This window comes from Mus pahari, chromosome 10 (assembly GCF_900095145.1).
Source record: "Mus pahari chromosome 10, PAHARI_EIJ_v1.1, whole genome shotgun sequence".
Lineage (NCBI taxonomy): Eukaryota > Metazoa > Chordata > Mammalia > Rodentia > Muridae > Mus > Mus pahari.
In genome coordinates, this window is record NC_034599.1 from 14,042,456 (window position 1) to 14,054,835 (window position 12,380).

General features: G+C 37.1%; 1 protein-coding gene across 1 annotated transcript; it reads right to left on the bottom strand.

Moving 5' to 3' along the window:
• Positions 1-3,037: 3,037 nt before the first annotated feature.
• On the bottom strand, positions 3,038-4,079 carry LOC110328463 (olfactory receptor 24). Its single transcript, XM_021207852.1, has one exon. The coding sequence runs from the start codon at positions 4,007-4,009 to the stop codon at positions 3,068-3,070; it is 942 nt and encodes a 313-aa protein (XP_021063511.1). The 5' UTR covers positions 4,010-4,079; the 3' UTR covers positions 3,038-3,067.
• Positions 4,080-12,380: the final 8,301 nt, after the last annotated feature.

Sequence of the window (12,380 nt, forward strand, 5' to 3'; positions counted from 1 at the left end):
AGAGTGACAAGCCATGGAAACAAAAATCCCAGAGCTCTCTGTATGACTTTAGGCACCTAGACAGGTTTGAGAATCTCCTCTTGGTAGCAAGGATGACTGGTCTCCTTTCCCAGCAGTTGTTTTCTCTTTCTATATCCTTGGAAATGGGTCCCTATGAATCTCACAAGTTTCAGATTTATTAGACCTGTGAAGTTTGTTTAGTTCCCAAGCCTCATGAGCCTTTCACTCTTTCCTTGTGGGAATATTTCAGTTCAGAGTGAAACTGTCCACTTGGGACAATTATTAGCAACCATGCTGATTAAGCCAATTAAGAGAAAACAGGTCCTTTAATAATTGATAAACCAACAATAGGCTAATGCCTCCAAAATCTCTTTTGGTCCCAGAACCCAGGAATAAAGTGTTTTTAAAGATACTCCTCCCCCCCCCCCACACACAATTCCATCAGTGTTGGAGGATTTACATCAGTGAAGGGTTTGAAGTAACCTTGTAACATCTGTTTTTGTTTTTTGTTTTGTTCTGTTTTGTTTTTTGCTTCTTGTTTTTTTTAGAGCATAGCACTATTTCCCAGATACCATATGAAAATTATGAGAACTATTTATAATTTATGTGCCTCTTAGTTATTTTAGCTAAGTTTGCACAAATATCAATTATTGAGATTAATACATCTGTCCCAACCATGATCAAGGTCAGGTTCTGTCAAAAGCATTGCCATGATGGATATGGCTACTGAGGGATGAAAAGCCAAGTTCTGTTCAGTAAGACATAAAATAGAGTTAGGACAAGATAGTATTATCTTAGTGAACTCAAGAGGAAAATGCTATACAACAGTACATTGCACTCAGTACAGAATATTGGCAATCTTAATAAATGTTCATGTTATTGGTTTCTATATTTATTCTTTTTATTGCTATTTTATATTTCTCCTTTGATGTGTGTATGTGTATGATGGTGATAGTGATAGTGATGATGATGATGTATATGTGTGTGTACATGTGTGTGCATATATAAATATCTATGTGTGAGTAAGGGTACATGTATGCACAGTAAGCATGTGAGAACAGAATGTTGGTCATCATTTCACACCTTGTTTAAGACAGGGTCCCTTGTTTTTAAATTGCTGCGTATCACAGGCTGGCTGCCTAGTGAGCTAGTGGAGTTACTTTTGTCTCCAGCTCCCATATTGTTGTAGATATACTGGGAGTACAGATGGGTGTTGCCATTTCAGTTTTGAGGAGTCCAAATACTGGTCCTTATGCTTGTGCAGTGAATGCTTTATTTACCAAATCCCACTTCCCCTGTCCTTATTTCTGTTTAAAGGACTACTCTCTCTCTCTTTTTGTTTTACTATGATATAAAGAATGTTTATAATGTAATGATATGTTTTATTATTCATGTCTATCTCTGTCTATCCATGTCATACCACGTTGGAAATACAGCCCAAGGCATGGTGCATAGTAATCAAGCATGCAACTTATTGAACTACATCTTCAGACCCCTCTAAATGATCAAGATGCTATGTTGAGAAATTGACAAATATACCTTCTTATACAAATATACCTACGCTTATACATTATAGACAAAGTCTGCTCCCATCTTTGGTGAGAGAAGAGTCTTCCTAAAATAATGGCAGTGAATGAAGAGATTCATGGGGTTATTACTGTAAGCAGTCCAAGATGGAAAAATTAGGAAAGTTTGTATGCTTAACATTAAATAAGACGTTTATGTAAGCTGAGGGAACATTGCAGAAGAGAGGTGGTGGCAAGTATGTAAGATTTGGAGGATAAGGAGTGTATCTATGAACAATCATTCTATGGACTAGATATAACTATTACTATTATTAACTCATACTGATTGTAGTTATATTCACTGAATATACACACAAGAATAACCTTATTAATAATAACTCAATGGAGAGGGACTTAGTATGTGCAACCTTTTGTCTTAGAATCACTGGCTATTGATAATCTCTGAGAGAGAGAGGGAACACTTGTTTTCATTTGTGTACCTGCTGTTCAACCCATCAGGCATCAACAGATAGCTCTGATCCAATAGGCATATAGATGGCCTTGAGTTACAGAAAAATGGCTATATATGAATGTGTAAGACAGATCTGTGTAGAGGATCAGGGCTTTCTCAGGAGTGGTAGGAAGGTGGGAGATAAGAATTGTTGGTATATGATGTGAAAATGTATGAGACTATCTAAAACAAATATAATTAATAAAAACATTGAATTGAGTTATGTACTTATACTAAGTTTATGTAAATACAATACAACATTTCTACAATGTTAAAATCATCAGATGATAAATTTCTCATATTATTGTTAAGCAACACATGATTGCATTTTCTATTTGTTAAAAGGATATTGATGTAGGAAAAATCCAAACTATAATGGTAGTCTTATTTTTCTGTGAGGACAATGTGAGACATAGTTAGAATAATTTACCAGGTGCCATATTTGGAGAATCTTCTAATTACCTTTTCTCTTGCTGTGAGAAAACACTTTGAAAAAACACATTTACTGGAGAAAAAAATCTAATTTGTTAATCTTGAAAGAACACCAGGGAAGAAGCCCAGCACAAACTTGAAGCAACAACAATAGAGGACCCTGTTGGCTTGCTGGAAGCCTCATTTTTATAGTGTTTACCCGGCTTCTTCACACAGCCCAGGATCATAGGCTTATGGATGGTACCAAGCAACATGGGCTGGCTTTCTTACATCAATCACTAATTAAGTTAATTCTCCATAACAAGCCCCAAGACCAATTGGAACCAGGCAGTTTTCCAGCTGAGATTTCTCCTATTCCCATGTAATCCCAGGCTCTGCCAAAGTGACAAAAAACAAAACAAAACGAAACAAATAAAGAAACCCCAACAAACAAGCAAACAAACAAAAACGAACTGGAATGGGACAATGGTTAAAAGGCCACATAGAAATTGCCACTTGGGTTTCTGTAACTCAGAATTTGAATTAGTTATTCTTTCATTGCAATAAATTCCAACTTAATTGAAGAACTCAGATCTTTAGATTCTGCTGCCTTGAAATTCCACAACATTCTGATTGATGATCAGGATGATGTGCTGATCTTTCGGTTAATGATCTTCTTTAGGGCTCCCTTCAGGTCTCTGTTCCTCAAGCTATAGATAAAGGGGTTCAGCATGGGGGTGACTGCTGTGTACATTACTGCAGAAGCCTTCTCTTTCACAGCTGTGCGGACAGAGGAGGGACACAGGTAGACTCCAATAGTGGTACCATAGAAAAGGGCTACTACAGAGAGGTGGGAGCTACAGGTAGAAAAGGCTTTCTTTCTGCCACCTGCAGAGGGGACCTTCATGATTGCCACGATGATTCGAGCATAGGAGGCCAGGATGCAGACAAAAGGTGTGGCTATCACCATTCCTGCCACAATGAGCACAAAGATCTTGTTTACTGTTGTGTCTGTGCAGGAAAGTCGGAGCAGTGGGGTGAGGTCACAGAAGTAGTGGGGGAGCTCATTTTTGCCACAGAATACCAGACGGGCCATGAGGAGGATGTGAGTGAGGGAGATGAAACAGGAATACACCCATGGGACACCAACCAGCAGCCCACAGAGCCGTGGACTCATGATAGTAGAATAATGTAATGGGTGACAAATGGCCACAAACCGGTCGTAAGCCATCACAGCTATTAAGACACTGTCCATGATGCCAAAAAAATGGAAAAAGTACATCTGGGTCAGACAACAAGGATAAGAGATAGATTTGTTCCTGGTTTGAATATTCACAAGCATCTTGGGGACAGTGTTGGTAGCCAGACAGAAATCAACCAAGGAGAGATTTGCCAGGAAGAAATACATAGGAGTATGGAGGTGAGAGTCAAAGCTGATGGCAAGGATGATCAACAAGTTTCCCACAACTGTGATCATGTACATGCAGAGGAACAGAGAAAAGAGGACAGGATCATGATCTGGCTTTTCTGAAAGTCCCAAGAGGATGAATTCAGATGCACTGGTTTGGTTTTTTGGTTCCATGTGTTTAACTCTTTTGAAAGAATTAAAAGTAGAAGTTAAGGAACAGTATAAAGATCGGTTTGGAGGGTAAAACAAATTAACTACCCAGTTCTTGTCTGAGCTAATTACAGTACCTTGCACTTTTGCTTAGTGTTTATATTTTCTTACGCTTCAAATATTAAATACAGAATCTTTTGAATATTCCCGTTTCACACAAATACTGAGAAAATTAATGATTCATGGATATATTTCCTCTTTTTACTTAACTTTTTGTTTTTTGAACTTAAAATACAATAACACTATTTTACACTTTCTATTTCCTTTCTTAAAGCCCACTCATTTATTCTCCTTCCCATCCCCACTCTCTCTTAGAATCATGGTATATGGCTTCTTTTTTTCCTGATTGTTGTTACACATATTTTAAAAATCTATTACTAAATATATAATTAAAATTTGCTCAGACCATATAATGTTACTTGTATGTATATCGTTTTATAGGTGGGAACATCATGGAAGAGAGATTGGAAAGATTTCATTTTTTCTTATTAATTATGTATGTGTGTGTCTATGTGTGTGTGTGAGAGTGTGTGGTTGGTGTGCAAGGTATATGCATGCATGTGGTAAGTACATGATTGTGGAGTCAATGGAAGACACTGAATGTTTTCCTCTATTGTTCCCTTCGCCACCCTTTGTTTCTTTGTTTGTTGAGACAGTGTTCCTTACTAGCCCTAGATTTTTCCATTTCATCTAAGTTGGCCTGGCACTGTGGTCCCAGGATCCTCCTTGTCTTTACCCTCAAACTGGTGTTACAGGCATGTCCAGTCATACCCAGCTTTGATGTGAGAACTGGGGATTTGAATTCCTGTTCTCTTGCTTTCACAGCAAGTGTTCTTCCCACTGAACCATTTATTTCCACACTCCGGTCAAAGGTTTTGAAGGAAGAACTACTAAGGGATGAACTAGTGAAATCCAGAAGGAAGTCATATCCAAGAATTAATGATCAGCCAAGAAGTTTCTTTGTAGGTACACATATTATAAATAAACATTGCATTGCAAATACTTAGCAATACAAGTAGAATGCATATTGTGAAGGTGAACTAAATTATAAAGCAGCCAAAAAATAGAAGGAAAAAAATGTTCAAAACTATTAGCTCTCAGGAAAAAGCAAGACAAAACTGTAGTGAAATACTATCTTACCTTGGTTATGTAGCTAAAGTATAAAATATGATTGAATATAAACGTTAATACAAAACTCATTACTTAAAAATAAATGTATATTGATAAAACATTTTAAAATGGGCTAGTGAGTTTCCTTTCTGCATAAAGGTACTTGCTACCATGTCTGATGACATGAATTTGATCCTTAAGATCCACATGGTGAAAGGACATAACTGATTCCTTCAAGTTGTCCTCTAACTTCCACACCTGTGCAGTTATGTGCATGTTCTCTCTAAATAAATAAATAAGTAGAATTGAAACACATAAAATTACTTAGAAAAGATTTAAAAATGAAGAAAATGAAAAGATTGGCTAGTATTAAATGAACAAGAAAATATAATGACAAACAGAAAAGCAAGGAGAAATGGTATACATAATTTCAGCACTTTGGAGGTAAAGGTAGGGGGATTATGAATTTAACATGCACTTTGCATATATATATTATATATATTATATATTATATATGTGATATATATATATATATATATATATATATATATATATATATATATATATATATATATTACTGACAGTCAATACAATGGGTCAGGTCTAATTCTCACAAACTCTTATAATGACTGTCCCTGTTAGATTTGTTTTCAGTATCTGGTTCTGTTCTTGGGAATCTCATATTCCCATATATGTGAATATTTTCTCAACCTTTGGACTTCCTTCCCTTCCCTTCCATCTTCCCTTTCCTTCTGTGTCTTCCTCTGTTTTCTTTTTTCCTTCTTCTCATTCCTCTGCCCTTTTTTTTCCTTTTTGTTTCTTTTACTGTCTTCTCCATCTCCTTCTTAGGCCTTCTTCTCCTTTTCCTTTCCTCTGCTCAGTTTACCTCTTTGTATCTTTTTCTGGTGATGGTGATTTCTGTTTTTTTCACGTTAGGCAATTGTTTTAACACCAGCACCATAGCTAACTCTCCTCGTTTTGTTGTTATTAATAATTCTGTGCCATGATGTTTGAGAGAACCTAGTAGAAGCTATATAATATTCTTCTCTAAGAATATTATATGCTTTGTCTTAATTTGCATACCATTTCAGGGTTTATAGGCAAATGCTATAATAATTAAAATAGGAGCTGGTTTTATCTTTATCCATAGTTTCCTTTTCAAAGTTTATTCTAAAATTACGGCCTGTATTTCCAATTGATTCACAAATGTTTTCATCTAAATATTATTTAGGACTGGAAAAGCACCGAAAACAAACATCAAACAAATTACAAAGTTTTCTGAGGTACATGTATGAAAAGAAAGAACCTACAAATGAAGAACTCTGCTTGGTCAAATGGTTGGGGTTTACACTTATCAGTTGGTACAGCTCTGAGACCTTACTTTAAACTGTTCAGAATATTCACAATGGAATACTTACTGTGGTTTTCATCAACGTTCAACTTGGAAATAACCACTTGTCTTAGTCAGGGTTTCTATTCCTGCACAAAACATCATGACCAAGAAGCAAGATAGGCAGGGAAGGGTTTATTCAGCGTGCATTTCCACATTGCTGTTCATTACCAAAAGAAGTCAGGACTGGAACTCAAGCAGGTCAGGAAGCAAGAGGTGATACTGAGGCCATGGAGGGATGTTACTTACTGGCTTGCTTCCCTTGGCTTGCTCAGGGTTTTTTTTTTTTTTTTTGGTTTTTTGAGGTAGGGTTTCTCTGCATAGCCCTGCCAGTCCTCCAGTCCTCGAACTCAATTTGTAGACCAGGCTGGCCTCGAACTCAGAAATCCTTCTGCTGCTGCCTCCCGAGTGCTGGGATTAAAGACCTGTGCTACCACGCCTGGCTCAGCTTGTTTTCTTATAGAACCCAAGACTACCAGCCCAGAGATGGCACCACCCACAATGGGCTCTCCCACTCTTGATCACTAATTGAGAAAATGCCTTTCAGTTGGATCTCATGTATGCATTTCCTCATCCTTTCTGTGATAACTCCAGCTTGGGCCCAGTTAACTCACAAAACCAGCCAGTACTCCACTATACTGTCAGCAGCTGCAGCATAAGCAGCAGTCACAAGTATCTTTGTAGTAAGGAACAGAGAGAGGAGAGGAAAGCTGGGGATGAATAATTACTCCCACCCCACCTGCATGAGGGCTTCACAAGATATCTCAAAATTTAAATCTTTCTCCTTTGTCTTGTAGGTCCCTATAAATTATGGAAGTTGCTAAGGAGATAGCTCAGCTGATAAATACTTGTTGTGCAAAATGAGGGCCTGAATTTGGACACCCAGTACTCAAATAAAGGTTTTCATGTGCTGAGCATATGTGATCTTGATGTTCGAACTGCAGAGAAAAGAGGCTTCCTTGAGCTCACTAGGCAGTCAGCCTAGCTGAATCAGTGATCTCTAGATTCAGTGAAAGTCCCTGTTTCAAAAGAATAAATAAACCTTCCTGCTCCATTGTTCCTATCTGAATAATCCATTTGATTTTTTTGCTGTTTTCTAATTTTATTATCATATGGTGTAGCTAAGGACTTAAGTTTCTGTTTACACAACTATTTTAAATAAAGGATCCTATTAGTTTTGAATTTATAATTTTTAAAGTATTACATAAGCATCTACTTTCTTCTACTTGTCCCAATCTGAAAATGATTGAATGTACTTCAGCACATCCTCATTTCTATTCCTTTATTCACATCAGGAACACTTGTTGGTGATTGACATGTATAAAACTTCGGGCTTCCTGATTGGAATGATAACTTAAAAATGCATAGACCCTATACTCAAGACACTTGCAATTAAGACTCAGAATTTTTAAATTTTTGTGGACAGTATCTTGTCTAGGGAAAAAAATGTCACACAAACAGTAAAGGCCCAGTTAGAGGAGACAGTTTGTTTTTGGTCAAGAGAATTAAGTCTCTGGCTTAGGTGAAGACATAACATCTATTTCATAGGTCAGTGACCAGGATAAAGAACAACACTTTAGAAGGGCAGGACCAACTGTGGGAAGGTGGGTTCAATCCTAAGTCATTCTTGAAGAGGTAGGAAGTGTACATATTTGATGAGATAGTTTGCTTTTTCTTCACAGAATGCTTGCTTCTTAGCACTCTCTCTATAAGCTAGGTTAAGGTTCTGTTGTATCTATCAGGCTTTTTGAGGTCAGACACAGAAAAGTGTGACTTTTTTCTTCTGTCTCTTTCAGGTGTCAGCCAGAGCTGAAGTATGGTTTGTCCTGTTCACTGATTTCTTTTCACTCTTCCGTGAAGCTTGCCTCCTGACCCTATATCTATTTGTTCACAGAGTAGCTGGCTTCCATGCTGGCTTAATGAAAATGGAATGGATTGTTTTGCTTTCTTTTTGCCATCTTTCTCCTCCCTTAAACTAAAGTAGACCCCCAATACTAAAATAAATATTTAGAAAAAAACAGTTGGATATTTCATAAATTTATGCTTTCAGTTAATATGTTTCCCTAGGAACTTATTACAATTATTTTGGGAAATAATCAGCTTCCACTCATTCCACTCATCCTTAGCAGTTTCAGTGTTTAAGTACTTCTACATGCTATAACGTCTAATAAAATTCCAACATGACAGCTATTATAAGTAACTCATCGCATATATGTTAAATAGTCTATGGGAATTGTGGCCAGGTTTTCTGCTTCTTGTGTGTGTGTGTGTGTGTGTGTGTGTTTGTGTGTGTATGTCTGTGTGTGTTCGTAGGCTAGAAGTTGACAAAGAGGATGTGTGACTCAATAGTTCCTCCAAATTACTTTTTTAAGAAAGATTCTTTCACTGAATGGGAAGTTTATTATTTCAAATAGACTAGGGAACCAAAAAGGCCCCAATATGCACCTCACTCAGCCTCCCGTTCTGTGGTTACAAGCATGAGCAACCATGTTTGACTTTTATGTATGTGCCAGAAATCTCAATCAGGCTCTTTATGCTTGCAAAGTAAGCCCTTTATCCACTTAGTCATCTATCTAGCCCCTGTTGTCCACCTTTTAAAGGTCAGATGATTAAGACTTACAGAAGAGGTAGGATGTTGAAAACTTAGAGAATTTTAAGAGTGTAAGCTTAGTTCTCAAACTGTGTTTTCCCTAGTCAAAGGCTTGTAGGTTTTTCACTGAGTTATAACATACTTCCTTATGTTTTTGGTTTTTTTGCTGTAATAATTTTATACTCTACCCCTGTGCTTTCAGTTTTCCTTCTACAGAATTCCCATGCCAAAGTTCTTTTCTTTTCTTTTATTCTTTGAAGGTGGTGGTGAGGGAAGAGGGTATCACTTTGTAGATCAAGCTGTCTTTATAATAATCTTCTTGCCTCACCTTGTTAAGGCATTAGCCACCACAACAGGATCAAATATATTTTATTATTCTATGTTTTGATATTATATTAAGTATTAATGACCTGTGAAGGAAAGGAAGTTTTAAATATTGTTGATTGGAATGTAAATCATTGTAACAATTGTGATATCCATATGGAGGCACAAAACGGAAAATGAAATTTCAACATATTACAGCTTATGTAACTTCTGGGCATATATCACAAATGGATAAAAATAGCAATTCCCGCCTGCCCATGTCTATTATGATTCTATTCTCAATTGTAATGCTGTCGAGTTAGTTTAGATTCTCATTAATGAATGAATGGGTAAAGTACAAAATCTGTATATGAAAAGGACTCATACTCATAAGAAGGAATTGCAGAACTATTACTAAAGAAAGGGATGGAATTGGAGATTGTAACACTAACTGAAATAATTAGGGTCCAGGAAGATGTCTTGCTTTCTCTTATAATGTTTTTCAAAAGAAATAAAAGTATAAGGGACACTATTAGAGATATGGATAAGAGGAAGAGGAGAAGCAAAGGATAAGAAATTCTAACACAGTGTGTCAATGTAATCAAAGTATTATAAGTATACATGGAAATATCTTTGCACACAGTTTATGCCACAGTAAGACATTGGAAAACACACCACATTGTAGTAATATTCAACTAAAAGAAGTGGGATTTCTTACATACAAAGAAGGATTAAAGAATATAATTTGATAAACTTAGCCACTGATATAATTAACTGATTTTCTGTACCTTCTTCCTAAGTCATGTAAGCATTTGCCTGTCCTTGCTTCCAGGCCTTATCTTTCTAGAGCTCAGGGAAAACCCTCAGGAATGGGAGGACTCAAGTATATTCTTAGTCTTATCATGGAGTCTATCTACTGTCAAGGAAGCAATGTTCTTATCCCATCTGGATCATTGGACTTTGTGTAAGTGCTCTCAAATTCTAGGAGATTAGAAAATTTTCTTTCTTTGTTTCGTATGTGTGTGGGTACATGTATGGCATGGTGTGGGTGAAGATGTCAGAGGATGGCATGGAGGAATTGGTTCTCTCCTTCTACTCTACAAGTTTGGGGGATAGAATATATGTTAGGCTTGGTAGCAAGGAACCATCCCATTGAGTCTTCTGACTGTCCCCAACTTAAAGGATTGTAGAAGAGGTACCCACAGTCTCCAGGAGTTTTCAACAGGAGAATAACTCAAGTTTTGTTGACAGAATAATCCTGAGAATCCTGAGAATTCCTTGGCAAGAAGGAAGATCTAGGAGGAGAACTGATTAGGATCTCTACCAATGCTACTCAGACTTGGGTACTGTGCTCAGAGGCAGATAAGAGAGGTACCATCTCAGCAAGGTGGAAGTGAAGAAACAACACTCAGTGTTGGACAAATATGGCCACACTCATTCCATGGCATAGGTATACATGTGCACACACACATGCACAAATACAACTTTCTGAATAAACGATTGATTAAATATCAAAAAATATCATAGTTCTATAAACAATGGTTTAAACTTGGTAAGAGTGAGTCAGCATTTATGACACAATAAATACTATCTCTCATCAATGTTGTCAGCAGATGGCTTGTTCTCTTTTCTTCCTCTTTTTTTCTCTGTCCCAGACACCCCTGTCACTTACTTGGATGTTTTTCTCCTTGGGGACACCATCATTCAGGCATTCTTTATACAGGCTGAGTTTTTTTCCTTTCTGAAGGTAAATGAAGTCAGTTTTGCTTCTTGGAAAATCTTTGGGCCAGAAGGATGCCACTGAGTACACATGTAGGTATCCTTCTGGCCCAAAAACAAATGAAGCCAAGGTACATGATAAATTATAATAACTAAGGGAATATTGACAGTTTCATTAAGAAGTTAATTCCCAAGGCTTCTTGTTAAGCAAATTGTCCAATTTCATTTTGGTTCCCTGAATAGTTCAGTTTCCTATGGGGTTGGAACATAGTTGTAAGAAGCCCACATGGACCATTTTAAGTCTTCAGGAAGTAAAAGATTAAAAAGTGGTAGCTTCTACACTTTCTACACTCTTTCATCTGTGAACACAGTCATTTACTCCCAAACCAATTTTTACAATGTTTGCTGACAGGTCACTCCTGGTCTGCTTGCAATTATCCCACTCAGTTGCATTTCCAATGTTCTACTCCAGGATATAGCTATTGGATCTAGGCATAGTCTCCTGGAACACCCCATCCACTTCTAATCACAATCCACTAACATAATACATGTCATACATGCAGTGTCTGAGCTAGTCTGGCTACCACCATCTATGCTTCAGCCAACCTCTAGATTTCTGTCACTACTTTTCCTACCAGTAGTCACTCACTAGTGCATTCTGCACTGCTTGGAACCACCCAAAGTAGCAAGACTTCTTGAAGTCTTCTCCAGTATCTATCCAGGTGATTCTGTCACATATCCTGTGTCTTGACTTGTCTGGCCTCCATTGCTTGCATAACAAATGATTCCTAGTTTTTGGCCAGGATCCTTCCTATCTATTTTCAATCCCTGGCCCCTCTCACATCACATTCAACTTTACTACCTAACAAAGTTTGCCCCCAAACTTCAGGCTTGAACCAGGAAACACATTTTGTACACCAGTCCAGTTTTCTTGGTTTTTCTAATTTCATTCTAACAGCCAGGTTCAAATTATCCCTACATTCTTCTTCTTCCTTCTATGTCAAAAACAGATTTAGAAATAAAAAGTTCTCATGCCAAGATCTCATGCAAAAATATCAAGAATATGAAAGATCAAGCCAGTATCTTTTTCCAACTCCTACTAGTTCTGTAGAAATGTTTGTCAGAGAGAAATAAGTCTATGAACCACAGGACACAGAAATTAAAAAATCAAAAACTTCATCAAAGAACTCAAGGAACTTAAAGATGTAAAGGTAGTTCAATGA

Bases quoted from the DNA above. Each gene is read 5' to 3' on its own strand.
- LOC110328463 (XM_021207852.1), bottom strand. From the start codon at position 4,009: ATGGAACCAAAAAACCAAACCAGTGCATCTGAATTCATCCTCTTGGGA.